A 20,259-nucleotide genomic window follows, 5' to 3' on the forward strand; every position below is an offset into this window, starting at 1 on the left:
CTATTTTGGTAAATGGCGTTGGTGCCCTGGCAGATGGCGTTGGTACCCTGGCAGATGGCGTTGGTGCCCTGGCAGATGGCGTTGGTGCCCTGGCAGATTGGGCACCTCTTAAAAGCCAAATGGTCTTGCCTCTAAAGTCACAAAATTCCAGGCCTGCCACCACCACTCAGATTTACAGTAACTTCTGAGCTACTCATAGACTACCCAGGATGACAGATGAGAAATACCTATTCCAGATACATACTGTGGTTATACAGTATTCTGTACCCCCAGGGCTATCCTGTCAGAGTTGACATCTCTAGATGTCTCTGCTATGTACTATAGTGTATAAACCGTAAAAGTCAGGAAAGGCCTAGAGCTTTTTATCCTTCACTGAAAACTACAACGAAACAACACACCAACATTACAAAATAATATTTTTTAGGGCCTGTTTACATTTATTGTTATACATTTTTTTGCGCATGTTAGGCTTTCCTGTTCATGACATGTTGGAAACGTGCCCTGTTGACCAGAGGGGCCAAAAGAAATGGGGGCCTCGCGGTTTAGTTTGGTCTGGTGGTGTTAATGGCCTCTCTAACACCTATAGCCTACAGTCCCTCTGACCTGTCCCTCTGACCAGTCCCTCTGACCAGTCCCTCTGACCTGTCCCTCTGACCTGTCCCTCTGACCTGACCCTCTGACCTGACCCTCTGACCTTCTGCAGCATGGGTTTAAATCCAGCCCACTGCTATTTCAGAAAACTCTCTTATCTGTCTCTCTATCCTGTCTAATAAACATGAACAAAATATGGAAGGAATGGGGGGGGGGGGGGGGGGGGGGGGCTGCCCCCTAATAAATAATAGAAATAGGATACACTGGGACCAGATGACAGGTTTCCAACACTATAGGCAACTCTAGATCCAATAATAACATGGTCACTATCTAAAATACATTTTTGGTGCGCTATATAGAACTGGTCTGGTAACTAAGTCATATATTTACACATTTCACAACCAAGCGGTTAGGAGGAAAGTGGCCTGCCTGAGTGAATCAGACAGCACGGTGTCCGTGTGTAAAGTGACACAAATGTCACTGTGATAAGGAAATGGGACGAAAATATGCAAACACATAGATAACATCCACACCACAAAACTGCTCTTCAGATACAGGAAGTGATATGTTATAAAGCTTTAGCCACAACCTAGGTATACAGGGAGAGAGATGGTTATATCGTGCAGTTCAGGCTATACAATGTTCTCTCTGAAGCGGATTTCTGCTGTTTACTAAAAGCATCAGAGCACCCTTCGGCTCCTGGGTACATCATCATAACACGGTAATGAATTTGAATAATGAAAAAGTTATATACGGTTCAAATAGACTAAACATGAAACTATTATCAATCAACCTTATTCAATAATCTTCTTTGAGTAAATGTCATATAAAATTGTTTGCAATATCATTATTTTGTACCAACACAAAAAAAAAACGGAGCAAAAGAGATTTGCATAATTTTCATAATATTTGCATAATATTTCATGTTGATGTTCTCTGTGTGAAAAACTGCCGTGAGACTGCACAGGAAGCAACTGTATGCATATGTCAGATGTTTTGAGGCTTCCGCTCTTCTTGAGGTCAGACAAGTCTGCTAGGCTAGTGTTCTCCTTTCTGTCTTTTAAAGCATTTTGGTCTGATATCTATTGACAATTTACAGCGGAATTAAATGACCAGGACTGAACCGGACTCCGATGAACACTTTGTGGGGGGCTATAATAGCAAATTATTTCTACCAGATCATTTCTACCATAAAACGTCAGGAAGTCTAATCTCTTTTTGTATGGTAAGAAAATGGAAACATATACTGCACTAATAAAATATTTTTTTGGTGTGAATTAACTGTTTGTTTTTTTACAAATCATGTTGACTGACATATACAGACAGTTTATAGACAAGACTCTATACCAACTCCTAAGATGTATAATAACTGCTCTATTACCCGAAGCAATCATGAAGGTGGCGTCCTTCAACGTCAGAAGATTGGGCACAAGCAAAGTGGCTGATAAGAACGTCCTGAAATATCTCATCAAGGTGATTATTCTCTCATTGTTCTGGAAATACATTCACATTCTCATTTCAAACTTATTATTTAACATTGAGTCTGTCGTTATATTCTATTTAATTCATTCCATTCTATTCCAAATGGCCAGATTGTGTCCCGCTATAGTGTCTTCTTGATCCTAGAAGTGGTTGATAGGACTGGCCAGGCCATGACAACGTTCCTTAAAGAGCTGAATGACACAAGGTGTGCTACCACAAAGTATTTTCTTAATCTCTGTTCTAAAACATACAATAATACCTGGATCCCTAGCAATTCTCCTGTATACAATGTCATATATCCACATCAATATAATACAGTGATTAATACCTTACTGTTGTAACCCATGCCACTGAAGAAAAAGGCATTTAAGCAATAAGGCACGAGGGGGTGTGATATATGACCAATATACCACGTCTAAGGGCTGTTCTTAGGCACCATGCAACGCAGAGTGCCTGGATACAGCCCTTAGTCGTGGTATATTGGCCATATACCACAAACTCCCGAGGTGCCTTATTGCTATTATAAACTGGTTACCAACGTAATTAGAGCAGTAAAAAATAAATGCTTTGTCATACCCGTGGTATACAGTCTGATATATCACGGCTGTCAGCCAATCAGCATTCAGGGTTGGAACCACCCAGTTTATAATATGTGTTATATCCTTTTGGCAGGGCCAATAAGAAGCATCCCTACACCATGGTGAAGAGTTCCAGATTGGGGCGCGACACCTACAAGGAACAGTTTGTCTTCCTCTACAGGTACTGACACAATGTGTTGTTTGACAAGCTTACAATTGGCTCATTCATCTCACCCTCCTCTCCCCTGTAACTATTCCACCGGGTCGTTGCTGTAAATGAGAACGTGGGAGGATGAGAAGTAGAGTATGAGAAAATAAAAATTAAAGACAACAAAATCCGATTTCACTTCACATTGAGGCTTATCTAAGATCTGAAATGAACTGATCCTTTTAGATAATAATGAACACGTGTACATAAACAGCAAGGGGAACCTGATCCGAGATCAGCATTCCTACTCAGGGGACACTTTATGAATACGGGCCCTGAAGATGAACGTGATCAGCTGTAAGATGACAGATGCCTCATGTATTGTTGGTGCCAGAAAGGACCATGTGAAGCTGACTGACAGCTATCAGTATAAGGACAACCAGGTGGGAGATGAGGACGCCTTCGCTAGAGAGCCCTACATCCTCCGCTTCACCTGTCTCCATACAGGTAGTATTATTGTAATGTCTTCACTAGAGAGCCCTGTTTCACCTGTCTAAATACAGGTAGTATTATTGTAATGTCTTCACTAGAGAGCCCTGTTTCACCTGTCTCAATACAGGTAGTATTATTGTAATGTCTTCACTAGAGAGCCCTGTTTCACCTGTCTAAATACAGGTAGTATTAAAGTAATGTCTTCACTAGAGAGCCCTGTTTCACCTGTCTAAATACAGGTAGTATTAAAGTAATGTCTTCACTAGAGAGCCCTGTTTCACCTGTCTCAATACAGGTGGTATTATTAGTAATGTCTTCACATACATTATCATTTATTTACCATCTATCCTCTTTAGTTCCTATTATTAGGGCCCTGTGTTCCTACTGACCACGTGTCCTGATAACGGAACACTCAGAGGCCTAGTTATAGCATGTGTTTGATTCTGGGTTCTGACTTCTTCAACGTGGAACATTGTTATACTAGAGACATGATACATCAGAGGTAATACTACAGTATCTGAGGAGTGATAGAGACTGGTTGTTACATCAGAAGATAATGGTTATCTGTAGGAGCCAGATGGCTTTGGAATGTGCTGGGTAGACGGGAGGAAGTCACAGGATTGCTATAGGGGATACGGGTGGAGAGCTTTGGATTAGGCATCAAAGGGGTTGAGGTCAGGTCACCTTAAGGGAGGAGGAATGGTTTATTACCCGTATCACTTCGTCTTCCTGTCGAACGATAACAGATGTCAGGGTTGGAGAGAAGGAGGAGTGCATCTAAACTGGAGTTTATATACTTGTGTTGGTGGAAACATGTTTTGTCTCATGCAGCTGTATTGATCCTCTGGGAAGAATAAACTTGGTTAAGCTTTCATAATGTCCGTTGAGTTTATTACTCTGAGAATTAGAACCCAACACATGTAACTCTGGCAGATATTTTTTGCTCTGATCAGGTGACGTGGTCAGGAATAACTCCTGACCCCTTACTATGATACCTACGCCAGACTGTTCACAGTAGACCTGGGGTTGGGTCCTAGGACAATTTACTTTCAGGATATGACATGATTGCTTTACATCCCATAGTGCTGAAAGACCTCATATTGATCCCGGTGCACACCAAGCCTGAAGACTCTGTGAAGGAATTGGACGAGCTGTACGACGTCGTCAAAGTAGTGAAGAAGAAATGGAAGACGGATGTAGGTTTACTCACTAATGCTCACCTGGGGACACACACTTCTTATTCTGAAAGTTAAGGTTCACTGACACTTTATTTTTAAGTACAAATAGTTGCCACTAATTTGTAGTTTAAAAGTGTGTATATAAGTAGCTAATAAGCTATTTATTATGTCTTATTAGTCCTATATTATACCTTAATTAAGTGTTTTCTTATTCAAACATTGTCATGTGCTACTGGGAAATCCTTAATAACTTCCTCGTTAGCCATAATAAAGACATATTAGTATTTAATAAAGAGCAAGTCACACAGGAACAATATTCTTAGTAAGGTGTCTCAATGTGGGACTAATAAGGACATAGTGCATAAAATGTGTTCCCTGTTCTAAAGTGTAACGAAAGATAACGCTTTAGAACAGGGAACACCTATTGAGATACTATGACCTTATTAGTTCCACATTGAGAACGCTTACTAAGAGTCTGCTTCTTGTGTAACTTGCTCTTTACTAAATACTTTATCATGGCCAACAATGAGGTTATTAAGTAAGCTGTGACTTATACTGTTTGATCAAAAAAAACTTAAATAAGGTATTATATATGACTAATAAGACATAATAAAGGCCTTATTGGCTACTTATATACACACTTATACAGTACAAATTAATAGCTAACGTGCACCTTAAAAAGTGTTATCCACTTTTTTATCACAACATTATATAATTGTTGACAGGATTTATCTTAAAATCAAGAGAATATAGAAGTAATTTTGTATATTCTCTATTATTTTCCTTTTTAAATTTGTATTATTTAAAAAAACGAATTTTTTTCTTCATAGAAATACTTTAGTGTGGTATCACTGTTTGTGTCTCTGGCAGAACATCATGATCCTGGGCGATTTCAATGCGGACGGAAGTTATGTCACCAAGAAAGCCATGACAAAAATCCGTATCCGTAGTGATAAGAAGTTCCACTGGGTGATTGGAGATGATGTGGACACCACAGCCAACACAAGCAACGACCACACCTACGACAGGTAGACCTACTCCAAATAGGCTATAGACTCATGGTGTACGACAAAAAGGTTATGAATTGGATCAAATACATCAAATAAGGTACAATATAGTCCTTTCTCAATTTCTCATAATCCTTTCTCAAAAATGTTATCCAAAAGAACCCTATGAAATTAATGGGAATGGTTAACTGTTAAGCAAAGCTAAAAAAATATATATATATGTTCAATATTGCAAACAGGACCTCTGAAGACACATATCATCATGTAATTTCTTTAGCCATTGTGGAATATTTTTGTTTCCTTTGCGTCCTATCAGGATTGTGATGTACGGGGATGACATGTTGGAGGCGATGGTCCCCAACTCAGCCAAGCCCTTCAACTACCACAAAGCCTTTCACCTATCTAAAGCTATGGTACGTCATATTTCATCTTTCAGCCATCTGTTTTCCATCTTGGACTAAAAACATTTTCAATTGAGATTCTCCGTTGAGGTTTGTTTTTGGTGTGTTTTTAGCTAATCCCTTACTACATAAATATTTCACTCCCTCCATTGATGCAGGCTTTGAGTATCAGTGACCACTACCCTGTAGAGGTGGAGCTGGCGACGGCTGAAACTGTACCACAGAAGAAAGAGGAAAAAGAGATAGAGGAAGTAGAGTCTCTCAGTGTAAACCCAACACCACGGAAGAAGAAAAGACTTGTGAGAAAGTTCAAGGGGAAGTCAGAACAAGCCTAGAAATGCCAAAACATGATTTATATAAATAATTATATTCTAACTATGTAAATCTGTTTCTGTTTATGTTTCAAATGTTTCAAGTGCTTTATTTAATAAAGACCTACATGCAATATTCTATGCAGGAAATATTTTACAAAAAAACATTTCCTAAGTAAACCAATCCAAGTTGTCTGTTTATCTTCATTAGAAAATATATTTTCAACATAAAAATAGGTCACAAAAAAATATCAACTGGCTAACAACACAGTGTGAAACTGCTGCAGCTACAGGGCTTAAAACTGTTAGTGAGTGTATTCTAACCACACTTCTGGTGGTTGACAATGCTGCATATGGTGTACTGTAATGTACTACAGCAGACACTGTACAGCAGGATGGAGAGAGATGACACCGTTTCTCCCAGGAGAATTGTGGGCCGGTCCGCAAAGGACGAACCTGTTTACACACTCAGCTCAGAAAGACAATCTGGTTACTGGTTACAATCTGGTCTAATATCTAATATAATATGAGATATAAACTCATTATAACTAATGAGATATAAAAAAAGAAACATCCCTTTTTCAGGACCCTGTCTTTCAAAGATAATTCGTAAAAATCCAATTAACTTCACAGATCTTCATTGTAAAGGGTTTAAACACTGTTTCCAATGCTTATTCAATGCACCATAAACAATTAATGAACATGCACCTGTGGAACGGTCGTTAAGACACTAACAGCTTACAGACGGTAGGCAATGAAGGTCACAGTTATGAAAACTTAGGACACTAAAGAGGCCTTTCTACCGACTCTGAAAAACACCAAAAGAAAGATGCCATGGGTCCCTGCACATCTGTGGCCAGGGCAATAAATTGCAATGTCCGTACTGTGACACGCCTAAGACAGCACTACAGGGAGACAGGACGGACAGCTGATCGTCCTCGTAGTGGCAGACCACGTGTAACAACACCTGCACAGGATCGGTACATCCGAACATCACACCTGCAGGACAGGTACAGGATGGCAACAACACCTGCCCGAGTTACACCAGGAACGCACAATCCCTCCATCAGTGCTCAGACTGTCCACAATAAGCTGAGAGTGGCTGGACTGAGGGCTTGTAGGCCTGTTGTAAGGCAGGTTCTCACCAGACATCACCAGCAACAACGTTGACTATGGGCACAAACCCATCGTCGCTGGACCAGACAGGACTGGCAAAAAGTGCTCTTCACTGACGAGTCACGGTTTTGTCACACCAGAGGTGATGGTCGGATTCGCATTTATCGTCGAAGGAATCAGCGTTACACCGAGGCCTGTACTCTGGAGAGGGACCGATTTGGAGGTGGAGGGTCCGTCATGGTCTGGGGCGGTGTGTCACAGCATCATCGGACTGAGCTTGTTGTCATTGCAGGCAATCTCAACGCTGTGCGTTACAGGGAAGACATCCTCTTCCCTCATGTGGTACCCTTCCTGCAGGCTCATCCAGACATGACCTTCCAGCATGACAATGCCACCAGCCATACTGCTCGTTCTGTGCGTGATTTCCTGCAAGACAGGAATGTCAGTGTTCTGCCATGGCCAGCGAAGAGCCCGGATCTCAATCCCATTGAGCACGTCTTGGACCTGTTGGATCAGAGGGTGAGGGCTAGGGCCATTCCCTCTAGAAATGTCAGGGAACTTGCAGGTGCCTTGGTAGATGAGTGGGGTAACATCTCAAAGCAAGAACTGGCAAATCTGGTGCAGTCCATGAGGAGGAGATGCACTGCAGTACTTAATGCAGCTGGTGGCCACACCAGATACTGACTGTTACTTTTGTTCAGGGACACATTATTCCATTTCTGTTAGTCACATGTCTGTGGAACTTGTTCAGTTTATGTCTCAGTTGTTGAATCTTGTTATGTTCATACAAATATTTACACATGTTAAATTTGATGAAAATAAATGCAGTTGACAGTGAGAGGACGTTTCTTTTTATGCTGAGTTTATATGACAAAACAGAAATGATTGTAGCCAGAAATAGTGAACTTAAGAAGTAATCAATGAGTCATAGCTAATCACAACAAAAAAGTGCTGTTGTGCTCTGTAGCTGGAAGGAGGGAGGAGAGGGGGAGGAGAGAGAGGAGAGGGGGAGAGAGAAGAGAGGGGGAGGAGAGAGAGAGCGAGAGAGAGAAGAGAGGGAGAGAGAGAGAGAGACCGAGAGAGAGGAGAGGGAGAGAGGAGGAGGAGAGGGAGAGAGAGAGAGAGGAGAGGGAGAGAGAAAATAGAGAGGGAGGAGAGGGATGGAGGGGGAGGAGAGGGAGAGAGAGAGAGGAGATAGAGAGAGGAGAGGGAGAGAGAAAATAGAGAGGGAGGAGAGGGAGAGAGAAAATAGAGAGGGAGGAGAGGGAGGAGAGAGAGAGGGGGGAGAAAGAGGGGGGGAGAGAGGGTTCCCAGTGAATACTATTGTAAATACAACCCATATTTATGTTTATTTATTTTCCCTTTTATACTTTAACTGTTTGCACATCATTATAACACTGTATATAGACATATGACATTTGAAATGTCTCTATAATGTTTACTGTACATTTTTTATTTCACTTTTGTTTATTATCGATTTAACTTGCTTTGTCAATATAAATGTATATTTCCCATGCCAATAAAGTCCTTTGAATTGAAATTGAGAGAGGGAGAGAGAGAGGTGGGGGAGAGGAGGCACCGAGGCAAGCAGTGTGGGGCCATGAAGAGGAGAGAGCTGAATGGGGTGTTTAACTGGTTCTGCAGTGAGAATAACATAACCACCCCCACTCTGAGGAAGAGGAGTTTATAAGGAGGGCAGAACACCTGAGACAACTCACTGAGGTCAGATAGCCCCGCTGCTGTCCTGTCCTCTTCTGCACTATCACTTTCATTCTCACTCGTCTCCGTCTGGGATTCTCACGCTTCTCCATCTCTCCGTCTGTGATTCTCACGCGTCTCCATCTCTCCGTCTGTGATTCTCACTCGTCGATCTCTCCATCTGTGATTCTCACGTGTCCATCTCTCCATCTGTGAATCTCACGTGTCCATCTCTCCATCTGTGATTCTCACACGTCTTCACCTCTCTGTCTGTGACTCTCCCTCCACCTCTCCGTCTCCGCTTCCACCATGAGCCTGAGGTCCAAGCGTATCAGCAGCTCCAGTGGTTCTGTGCGGAGACACAGCGGGGGCTTCAGTGGCATGTCCCTGGGTAGCAGCTCTCTGTACGCGGGGGGCTCAAACGGCCACCACAGCAATCCTTTCCACTCAGTCTCTGTCAACAGGAGCCTGCTGGCCCCCCTTAACCTGGAGATCGACCCCAACCTACAGGTGACACGTATCCATGAGAAAGAGCAGATCAAGGGCCTCAACAACCGATTCGCATCCTTCATCGATAAGGTATGTAGTCATCGCTGAGAATTATTAGGTCACATCCCAATGTCTATACTAGCATACTGCTTTGATTGCTTGCCCAATACAGTCATTCAATGAGTGTTTTATTTTTTACCTTTATTTAACTAGGCAAGTCAGTTAAGAACAAATTCTTATTTACAATGACGGCCAAACCCTAACCCGGACGACGCTGGGCCAATTGTGCGCCGCCCTATGGGACTGCCAATCCCGGCTTGTTGTGAGTGATACAGCCTGGAATCGAACCAGGGTGTCTGTAGTGACACCTCTAGGACTGAGATGCAGAGCCTTAGACCGCTGCGCCACTCAGGAGCCCCTACTACACAAGCTACTTCGGTTTTAGTCATCATCATAGATGGCACTGATTTATTGTCTTTTGAAGCAGCTACAAAAGGAGCGAAAGCTAGTTTGGTTTTAGCCAAACTAGCCTGGAAAAGGGAGAACAAACAAAGTGATTGCCATCTGTGTCTGTTTTCACATGCATTGCAACAATAACCCATTCAATCCCATTGATCACAATAGTGAGATACATTTTTTTTATTATGCATTATTAAAGTTGTCTATTATGAATCATAGACATTTCATATGATTTCTCAAAATGGTCACAAGACCACAATCATACATCATACAAGGTGTACTTTTACAGACAAATTTGACACCAGAAGTCCGTATTCAACAGCAAATTAGTAATGTTTTCAGTAGATTGGAGTTGAGTTGGGTTATGGATACACTTGATCAAAATGATATTACACGTGGATTTACCATCATCCATTAGCCTTTATGTTTGAAATAGGGATTTTGACTGTAAAACATCATATTGTGTTATTTCAGTATAGACCCATAATTGGCCATGTATAGACTCATAAACTGAATTAGTGTAATAACTTAACAAATATTTAATGTCAGTAGGTTTGTTTAGTATTTCTTGCACAAGGGTAGACCTGGTTTGTCAGAGTATTGGGACATATAGCCATAGGTGGAATCCTGGTTCATATGGGCTGAGATATGCAGGCATAGATCTGGTTTATATTAGTATTGGGACACAGTCAAAGGTGTAGACCTGGTTTGTAGGAGTATTGGAGCTGAGGTGCAGGGGTAGTCCTGGTTTGCTGTTTGGGGTTTTAGGCTGGGTTTCTGTACAGCACTTTGAAATATCAGCTGATGTAAGAAGGGCTATATAAATACATTTCATTTGATTTGTAGGAGTATTGGAGCTGAGGTTCAGGGGTAAACCTGACTTACAGTTTATGAGTATTCAGTCTTTGGCACATTTAGACCTGGCTTAGTTGACTAATTGGGTTCAAGCACAGGTGCAGACGTTGTAGGTAGGTAATATGGGTCTGAAATGCAAATGTACACCCACAGTATTTGTATGAGGTTTGGGGGTGCCACACAGGTTTACTGCTGTGTGGCACCCCCAATTCTCATAAAAATACCAGGACTATATATATGTATATATACACAAAAGTATGTGGACATCCCTTCAAATGAGTGGATTTGGCTATTTCAGCCATACCCGTTGCTGACAGGTGTATAAATTCGAGCACACAGCCATGCAATCTCCATAGACAAACATTGGCAGTAGAATGGCCCGTACTGAAGAGCTCAGTGACTTTCAATGTGACAACATCATAGGATGCCACCTTTCCAACAAGTCAGTTAGTCAAATGTCTGCCCTGTTATTGTTGCCCCGATCAACTGTAAGTGCTGTTATTGTTGCCCCTATCAACTGTAAGTGCTGTTATTGTAAAGTGGAAACGTCTAGGAGCAACAACGGCTCAGCTGCGAAGTGGTAGGTCACACAAGCTCACAGAACGGGACCACCGAGTGCTGAAGCGCGTAACACGTAAAAAATGGTCTGCCCTCGGTTGCAACACTCACTACCGATTTCCAAACTGCCTCTGGAAACAACATCAGCACAATACGTGTTTTGGTCGTTTAAAGCTCTCAGCCATTGGACTCTGGATCGATGGAAATGCGGATATCAGTTTGACTTGAGCTAACCCATGAAAACAAAGTCACCTGCTCTTTCACAGCCGTGGTCACTGACACACAGCTTACATTACAATTCCCCTTTCGCACGGAGTGGGTAACAGAGTCACAATAGAGGCTTTGTGCCTGTTCTACGCTACGGATCATCAGCTCTACAGCTCTTGGTTTCCTGTAATAACAAGCTCCTATTCCTCTCAGCAGGTAGCCTGGACCTGAGATATTTGGACACAAATCATGCCCTAAGGGTGTGATTCACTTGGAATGCAAAGCCCATTTAAAGACGTTAAATAACAAGTAAAATACATTTAAAGACATCAAATAACAAGTCAAATAAAATTTAAGACGTCAAATAACAAGTCTAATACATTTTAAGACATCAAATAACAAGTAAAATACATTTAAAGACGTCAAATAACAAGTCAAATACATATAAAGAACTATGTCCTATTTCTCTCAGCTCGGTGGTAATCTGATAAAAACAGGTCAGACGTGGTGTGATCATCCAAGACCGGAAAATTCCCTGAAGTGTTTAGGAAGAGAGCTTTTGTGTTGATCGCAGACGGACAATGGGAAGAGAATAGTGAGACCTTGTGCGTGAAATAGATCCTAGAGAGATCTCAGTCAGTTGTAGCTGTTAAAACCAGAATAATTAACACAGCTGATATTAAAAAAGTCTGGGAGATTTCTTCAGATTGCTTCAAAGGTCTATTAATTAAACAGTTCACTCCAAGCCCATACATTACTGCAGAAAACATGTTTGGAAGGTAAAGGGCATCAATGACATGTCAAGACAAAATATTGTAGCAATTTGAGGTGGCTAGTCCAACCAGGACTTGGACCCAGGTCCCTGCGACTGTCGGTCCAGACTTAAGCCATTACACCAAGAGGTGTAGAACCAAGACAAAGTGTTGTACCAAGGTCTCTATTAAAGTTGCTACGATGTATATGTATAGTAGACTACACTCAACATCTTCCTCCCGATGCTTGGACTGTTGCCACTATTTCATCAGCTACGGGCTTCTCTCCCTCCTCCCTTTTAGGTGCGTTTTCTGGAGCAGCAGAATAAGGTGTTGGAAACTAAGTTTGACCTGCTGCACGGTAAGCAGACGGGCCGCTCCAACATCGAGCCGCTGTTCGAGGCCTACATGGCCAACCTGCGCCGCCAGATGGACGTGGTGAACAACGACAAGACCAAGCTGGACGGAGAGCTGAGGAACATGCAGGGTCTGGTGGAGGACTTCAAACACAAGTAGGAGTCTGTCTGTCTGTCTGTCTGTCTGTCTGTCGAGCTGAGGAACATGCAAGGTCTGGGGGAGGACTTCAAACACAAGTAGGAGTCTGTCTGTCTGTCTGTCTGTCTGTCTGTCTGTCTGTCTGTCTGTCTGTCGAGCTGAGGAACATGCAAGGTCTGGGGGAGGACTTCAAACACAAGTAGGAGTCTGTCTGTCTGTCTGTCTGTCTGTCTGTCTGTCTGTCTGTCTGTCTGTCTGTCTGTCTGTCTGTCTGTCTGTAGAGCTGAGGAACATGCAAGGTCTGGTGGAGGACTTCAAACACAAGTAGGAGTCTGTCTGTCTGTCTGTCTGTCTGTCTGTCTGTCTGTCTGTCTGTCTGTCTGTCTGTCTGTCTGTCTGTCTGTCTGTCTGTCTGTCTGTCTGTCTGTCTGTCTGTCTGCCTGGAGAGCTGAGGAACATGCAGGGGCTGGTGGGGGACTTCAAACACAAAAAGTCTCAATAGCCTTAAACAGATTTGTAAGCAATTGAGACAGAGCCAACCTATTTATTAAACCCTAAATGATGGATGTCAGAACCTTACTTCCATGACCTAATTCAATATCTTGTCACCTGTTCTTCTGACCTAGATACGAAGATGAGATCAACAAGAGAAACAATCTGGAGAATGAATTTGTGATCCTGAAAAAGGTGAGAACATCACGTTTCCTCAGTGATACCTGATTGGTGTTTTAATGGTGCAGTCTCTGAAGATCAATATTACATGCCTTTTGGACTACTTTATGGACACAACACCATACTATGACATCAACTTCATGTTGTGATCAGCGATACACTGCAGCACCATGGGAGTGAGGTTAAGTTAATGAACAAGCACTGCAGGTGAAAAGGACACAGCGAGACAGCGACAACAATAGCTAGTATGAGCAAACAGGCCCGACCTTCTACGAAATGAAAAAACGTTAAGCTCGTAAGATATCATATCACCACTGAACAAGAACTGAGCGTGCGATGTATAGGGGAGACAGAGAAAATCTCAACCAAACCACGATCAAAGCCAATTTCAACCTAACTAATAGCTTTGCAATGAAACTTTGCAATCCGTCTAAATTTCTCCTGGTATGTTTCGACAAACAGTGGTAGTTACATTTGAGTCGTTTAGCAGACGCTCTTATCCAGATCAATTAGGATTAAGTACCTTGCTCAAGGGCACATCGGCAGATGTTTCACCTAGTTGGCTCAGGGATTCAAACCAGCGACCTTTTGGTTACTGACCCAATGCTCTTAAGCGCTAGCCTACGAGTAACTACAGTTTGTTGTCCTTTCAGGATGTGGACTCAGCATACCTGGTGAAGGCAGACCTGGAAAACAAGGGGGGAGCTCTGACTGATGAGATAAACTTCCTCAGGTCCATCTATGAGGAGGTAAGGTCATTACTGTATTTCCTGCATTACAATACAATATATTACAATACAATATATTACAATACAATACATTACAATATATTACCAATACAGTACAATATATTACAATACAATACAATATATTACAATACAATACATTACAATATATTACCAATACAGTACAATATATTACAATACAATATATTACAATACAATATATTACAATACAATACATTACAATATATTACCAATACAGTACAATATATTACAATACAATATATTACAGTACAATATATTACAATACAATACATTACAATATATTACCAATACAGTACAATATATTACAGTACAATATATTACAATACAATACATTACAATATATTACCAATACAGTACAACATATTAGAATACATTATAATATATTACAATACAATACAATACATTACAATATATTACAATACAATACATTACATTACAATACAATATATTACAATACAGTACAATATATTACAATACAATAAAATACATTACAATACAATACAATATATTACAATACACTACATTACAATATATTACCAATACATTACAATATATTACAAGACATTACAATATATTACAACACAATACAATACAATACAATACAATACAATATATTACAATACAATACATTACAATATATTACCAATACAGTACAATATATTACAATACAATACAATATATTACAATATATTACAATACACTACAATACAGTACAATATATTACAATACAATATATTACAATACAATATATTACAATATATTCCAATACAATACAATAAAATATATTACAATACAATACAATACAATACATTACAATAAATTGCAATATATTACAATAAATTGCAATATATTACATTGCAATATATTACAATACAATACAATATATTGCCGTACAATATATTACAATACAACACAATATATTACAATGCATTACAATATATTACAATACAATATATTACAATACAATACATTACAATACAATATATTACAATACAATACAATACAATATATTACAATACAATATATTACAATACAATAAAATAAAATATATTACAATACAATACAATATAATATATTACAATACAATACAATACATTACAATATATTACAATAAATTACAATATATTACATTGTAATATATTACAATACAATACAATATATTGCAGTACAATATATTACAATACAATATATTACAATACAATACAATATTTTACAATACAATACAATATATTACAATACAATACAATATATTACAACACAAAATATTACCATACAATATAGTACAATACAGCACAAAATATTACAATACAATATATTACAATACAATATAGTACAATACAATACAATATATTACAATACAATATATTACAATACAATAGAATATATTACAATACAATACAATATATTAAAATACAAAATATTGCAATACAATATATTACAATACAATACAATATATTACAATACAATACAATATATTACAATACAATACATTCCAAGTCAATATATTACAATACAATATAGTAAAATACAATACAATATATTACAATACAATATATTACAATACAATACATTACAATACAATACATTACAATGCAATACAATTACACAAGTTGCCCTGTATGGCGCAGGCAGTTGGTGGAAGGTGGTAGGTTCAAATCCGGGCAAGGATCACATACACATACTAAAGAAATGTATGAACACACTGTTAGAATGTTTGTTTCCACCCAGGAGCTGTGTGAGCTGCAGGCCAGCATCAGGGACACCTCTGTGGTGGTGCAGATGGACAACAGTCGAGACCTCAACATGGACCATATAGTGGCTGACGTCAAGGCTCAGTACGAAGACATTGCTACCAAAAGCCGAGAGGAGGCTGAGACGTGGTACAAATCCAAGGTGAACAACAGTTGACTATTCTAGGATTTAAGTGGTTAAAAAGAGGATTTTTTTGTCTTACTACATTGAAATCAATAGCCTTTTCACACTACTGAGTCATTGTTGCTGGAACCATGCTACAGTAAAAGGACAATGTGAAAGAAACATATCCCACCCAAATCAGTCCGGCAGATAGTTGGAAGATGGTGAAAGAGCTATCATTCCTATCATTCCTATCATTCCACTCCTCGGTCTAGCCTGGCTGCCAGTCTGTTAAGCTATCATTCCTATCATTCCACTCCTCGGTCTAGCCTGGCTGCCAGTCTGTTAAGCTATCATTCCTATCATTCCACTCCTCGGTCTAGCCTGGCTGCCAGTCTGTTAAGCTATCATTCCTATCATTCCACTCCTCGGTCTAGCCTGGCTGCCAGTCTGTTAAGCTATCATTCCTATCATTCCACTCCTCGGTCTAGCCTGGCTGCCAGTCTGTTAAGCTATCATTCCTATCATTCCACTCCTCGGTCTAGCCTGGCTGCCAGTCTGTTAAGCTATCATTCCTATCATTCCACTCCTCGGTCTAGCCTGGCTGCCAGTCTGTTAAGCTATCATTCCCATCATTCCACTCCTCGGTCTAGCCTGGCTGCCAGTCTGTTAAGCTATCATTCCTATCATTCCACTCCTCGGTCTAGCCTGGCTGCCAGTCTGTTAAGCTATCATTCCTATCATTCCACTCCTCGGTCTAGCCTGGCTGCCAGTCTGTTAAGCTATCATTCCTATCAGTCCACTCCTCGGTCTAGCCTGGCTGCCAGTCTGTTAAGCTATCATTCCTATCATTCCACTCCTCGGTCTAGCCTGGCTGCCAGTCTGCTTAGCTATCATTCCTATCATTCCACTCCTCGGTCTAGCCTGGCTGCCAGTCTGCTTAGCTATCATTCCACTCCTTGGTCTAGCCTGGCTGCCAGTCTGTTAAGCTATCATTCCACTCCTTGGTCTAGCCTGGCTGCCAGTCTGTTAAGCTATCATTCCTATCATTCCACTCCTTGGTCTAGCCTGGCTGCCAGTCTGTTAAGCTATCATTCCACTCCTTGGTCTAGCCTGGCTGCCAGTCTGTTAAGCTATCATTCCACTCCTTAGTCTAGCCTGGCTGCCAGTCTGTTAAGCTATCATTCCACTCCTTGGTCTAGCCTGGCTACCAGTCTGTTAAGCTATCATTCCACTCCTTGGTCTAGCCTGGCTACCAGTCTGTTAATCTATCATTCCACTCCTTGGTCTAGCCTGGCTGCCAGTCTGTTAAGCTATCATTCCACTCCTTGGTCTAGCCTGGCTACCAGTCTGTTAAGCTATCATTCCTATCATTCCACTCCTCGGTCTAGCCTGGCTGCCAGTCTGTTAAGCTATCATTCCACTCCTTGGTCTAGCCTGGCTGCCAGTCTGTTAAGCTATCATTCCACTCCTTGGTCTAGCCTGGCTGCCAGTGTGTTAAGCTATCATTCCACTCCTTAGTCTAGCCTGGCTGCCAGTCTGTTAAGCTATCAGTCCACTCCTTGGTCTAGCCTGGCTGCCAGTCTGTTAAGCTATCATTCCACTCCTTGGTCTAGCCTGGCTGCCAGTCTGTTAAGCTATCAGTCCACTCCTTGGTCTAGCCTGGCTGCCAGTCTGCTTAGCTATCATTCCACTCCTTTCCCACTCTTTGTCATGCTAAACATATATCTTTGGCATATGACACAGAGTACAAGGAGTGGAAGGTTAGCTAAACAGACTGGTAGCCAAGCTACAAGAGAAGTGGTCTCAGGACCTTTAAGTAATGCATGTTGTTATTTTCCCTCAGTTTAACCAGATGGCCATCCAGGCTACGCAGTACGGAGACGAGCTGAGGAACACCAAGGGAGAGATAGCAGAAATCAACCGCTTGATCGGCCGTCTGCAGAGTGAGATAGAAGCTGTCAAACGACAGGTAGTTCGTTCACTTATTCAACTCAGTTCACTTATGGTTCGGACCGCTTTGAGGCACAGTAATATCAAACAAAACTATGGATGCAGCACCCTGTTGGATGGGATGGGATCTACTTTGTGGGATAAAAGATTCAGCAGCTATGCCATGGAGTGTTGCCGCTAAGACCGTATATATGCCATTCGGGGGATGAGGCTTAAGCAAGCAAGTACTGCCATGGACTTAATGCAGCCTTAACCCTGGTGTTGATGTCCCATGGCGTGCCAACCTGGAGGACCAGATAGCCGAGGCTGAGGGCCGCGGGGAGCTGGCTGTGGAAGTGGCTAAGTCTCTAACCTAACCTAACTCTAACTATATATCATGTAGCGAGCCAACCTGGAGGACCAGATAGCCGAGGCTGAGGGGCCGGGGGGGAGCTGGCTGTGGAAGTGGCTAAGTCTCTAACCTAACCTAACTAACTCTACCTATCTATCATGTAGCGTGCCAACCTGGAGGACCAGATAGCCGAGGCTGAGGGCCGCGGGGAGCTGGCTGTGAAGGAGGCTAAGTCCAGAATCAGAGATCTGGAGGATGCTCTGCAGAGGGCCAAGCAGGACATGGCCAGACAGCTCAGAGAGTACCAGGACCTGATGAATGTCAAGCTGGCCCTGGACATAGAGATAGCCACCTACAGAAAATTACTGGAGGGAGAGGAGGACAGGTATGGAGGGGGGGGGGGGTTAGGTATGGAGGGAGAGGAGGACAGGTATGGAGGGGGGGTTAGGTATGGAGGGAGAGGAGGACAGGTGTTGAGGGAGAGGAGGACAGGTATGGAGGAGAACAGGTTTGGGGGAGGAAGAGGACAGGTATGGAGAGAGAGGAGGACAGGTATGGAGGGAGGGTTAGGTATGGAGGGAGAAGAGGACAGGTTTGGAGGAGGAAGAGGACAGGTATGGATTGAGAGGAGGACAGGTATGGGGGGGTTAGGTATGGAGGGAGAGGAGGACAGGTATGGAGGAGGACAGGTTTGGAGGAGGAAGAGGACAGGTATGGAGGGGGGGGGTTCGGTATGGAGGGAGAGGAGGACAGTTATTGAGGGAGAGGAGGACAGGTATGGAGGGAGAGGAGGACAGTTATTGAGGGAGAGGAGGACAGGTATGGAGGGAGAGGAGGACAGTTATTGAGGGAGAGGAGGACAGGTATGGAGGGAGAGGAGGACAGGTATAGAGGGAGAGGGGGACAGGTATAGAGGGGGAGGAGGACAGGTACGGAGGGGGAGGGGGACAGGTATGGAGGGAGAGGAGGACAGGCATAGAGGGGGAGGAGGACAGGTACGGAGGGGGAGGGGGACAGGTATGGAGGGAGAGGAGGACAGGCATAGAGGGGGAGGAGGACAGGTACGGAGGGGGAGGGGGACAGGTATAGAGGGGGAGGAGGACAGGTATGGAGGGAGAGGAGGACAGGTATAGAGGGAGAGGAGGACAGTTATTATTATAGATACACATTATACAGTATGTATGGTGTCTATAGGTTGAGGTTCTAAACAAGGACCGAACAATGTGTGAAAAGTATTATCTGTCATCTTTTCACACACTGAAGCAGCACACTTGTATCTATTTTTCTCTCAGGATTGGACATCAATCTATTCTCAACATCCAGTCAGTGTCCAACTACAGTAAGTAGAATACTGTAGGTACTACTGAAATAATACATCAGTAAATGTACTCTATTTAATATTATCCACTGACTAGAATGACACTAAATGCTGTATTTTGAGACACAAGAGCAGATATTAGGTTCTAACCATTAGATTGCCGCTGTTTGCGTTCTGTCCAGGTTCTAAGAGTTCCAGTAATGGGTTCCACAGCAGCTCCAGCTCCCCTACACCCAAGCTGCTGATTAAAACAACTGAACAAAGAGACAGCTCCAGATTCAGCTCTCATTAAAAAAAAAAAAAATGTTGGATCCTTCTGGCTGAGGGTTGAAGAACCATTATATAAGAGTTTATAACAGATCTATTTCAACTTTCTGGATTATTTTGTCAATCTACATTCTGTAAAGAGCATGAGAGAATAGCATAAGATCATGACGTGATAGATTTGTGTTTGTAGCCTGAGGAATTTATTAAACATTTGGTTGTTCTTAATGTAAAGAAAATTAAAAGATATGTATCAGTATATAAAAATATGTATTTTAAGAAA

At 41.8% G+C, this 20,259-nt stretch overlaps 2 protein-coding genes across 4 annotated transcripts; both read left to right on the plus strand.

The window, feature by feature from the left end:
- Positions 1-1,171: 1,171 nt before the first annotated feature.
- On the plus strand, positions 1,172-6,372 carry LOC139553333 (deoxyribonuclease-1-like). The gene is made up of 10 exons (XM_071365561.1): positions 1,172-1,312; positions 1,691-1,816; positions 1,979-2,064; positions 2,184-2,278; positions 2,746-2,832; positions 3,194-3,306; positions 4,375-4,487; positions 5,340-5,497; positions 5,793-5,889; positions 6,036-6,372. Exons 3-10 carry the CDS (start codon positions 1,984-1,986, stop codon positions 6,210-6,212), a joined length of 921 nt encoding a protein of 306 aa, XP_071221662.1. The 5' UTR covers positions 1,172-1,312; positions 1,691-1,816; positions 1,979-1,983; the 3' UTR covers positions 6,213-6,372.
- Positions 6,373-9,007: 2,635 nt separating this feature from the next.
- LOC139553340 (keratin, type II cytoskeletal 8-like) lies at positions 9,008-20,259 on the plus strand. 3 transcript variants are annotated; one of them, XM_071365573.1, is made up of 9 exons: positions 9,008-9,581; positions 12,626-12,834; positions 13,444-13,504; positions 14,143-14,238; positions 15,985-16,149; positions 17,957-18,082; positions 18,559-18,779; positions 19,687-19,733; positions 19,895-20,259. In XM_071365573.1, the coding sequence occupies exons 1-9, from the start codon at positions 9,312-9,314 to the stop codon at positions 20,002-20,004; spliced, it is 1,305 nt and encodes a 434-aa protein (XP_071221674.1). In that variant the 5' UTR covers positions 9,008-9,311; the 3' UTR covers positions 20,005-20,259. The 3 variants fall into 3 exon arrangements, with proteins under 3 accessions (XP_071221674.1, XP_071221683.1, XP_071221690.1); XM_071365582.1 differs by having other exon boundaries at positions 15,988-16,149; XM_071365589.1 differs by having other exon boundaries at positions 19,687-19,747; positions 19,895-20,009.

The sequence above is a fragment of the Salvelinus alpinus genome, chromosome 2, assembly GCF_045679555.1.
Source record: "Salvelinus alpinus chromosome 2, SLU_Salpinus.1, whole genome shotgun sequence".
Taxonomy (NCBI): Eukaryota; Metazoa; Chordata; class Actinopteri; order Salmoniformes; family Salmonidae; genus Salvelinus; species Salvelinus alpinus.

Excerpts from the sequence above, each read along its gene's own strand:
- LOC139553333 (XM_071365561.1), top strand. The coding sequence starts at position 1,984 with ATGAAGGTGGCGTCCTTCAACGTCAGAAGATTGGGCACAAGCAAAGTG. Across the intron at positions 2,279-2,745 it reads AAAGAGCTGAATGACACAAG|GGCCAATAAGAAGCATCCCT; the intron begins GTGTGCTACCAC and ends TCCTTTTGGCAG. Across the intron at positions 3,307-4,374 it reads CTTCACCTGTCTCCATACAG|TGCTGAAAGACCTCATATTG; the intron begins GTAGTATTATTG and ends TACATCCCATAG.
- LOC139553340 (XM_071365573.1), top strand. The coding sequence starts at position 9,312 with ATGAGCCTGAGGTCCAAGCGTATCAGCAGCTCCAGTGGTTCTGTGCGG. Across the intron at positions 16,150-17,956 it reads AGACGTGGTACAAATCCAAG|TTTAACCAGATGGCCATCCA; the intron begins GTGAACAACAGT and ends ATTTTCCCTCAG. Across the intron at positions 19,734-19,894 it reads CCAGTCAGTGTCCAACTACA|GTTCTAAGAGTTCCAGTAAT; the intron begins GTAAGTAGAATA and ends CGTTCTGTCCAG.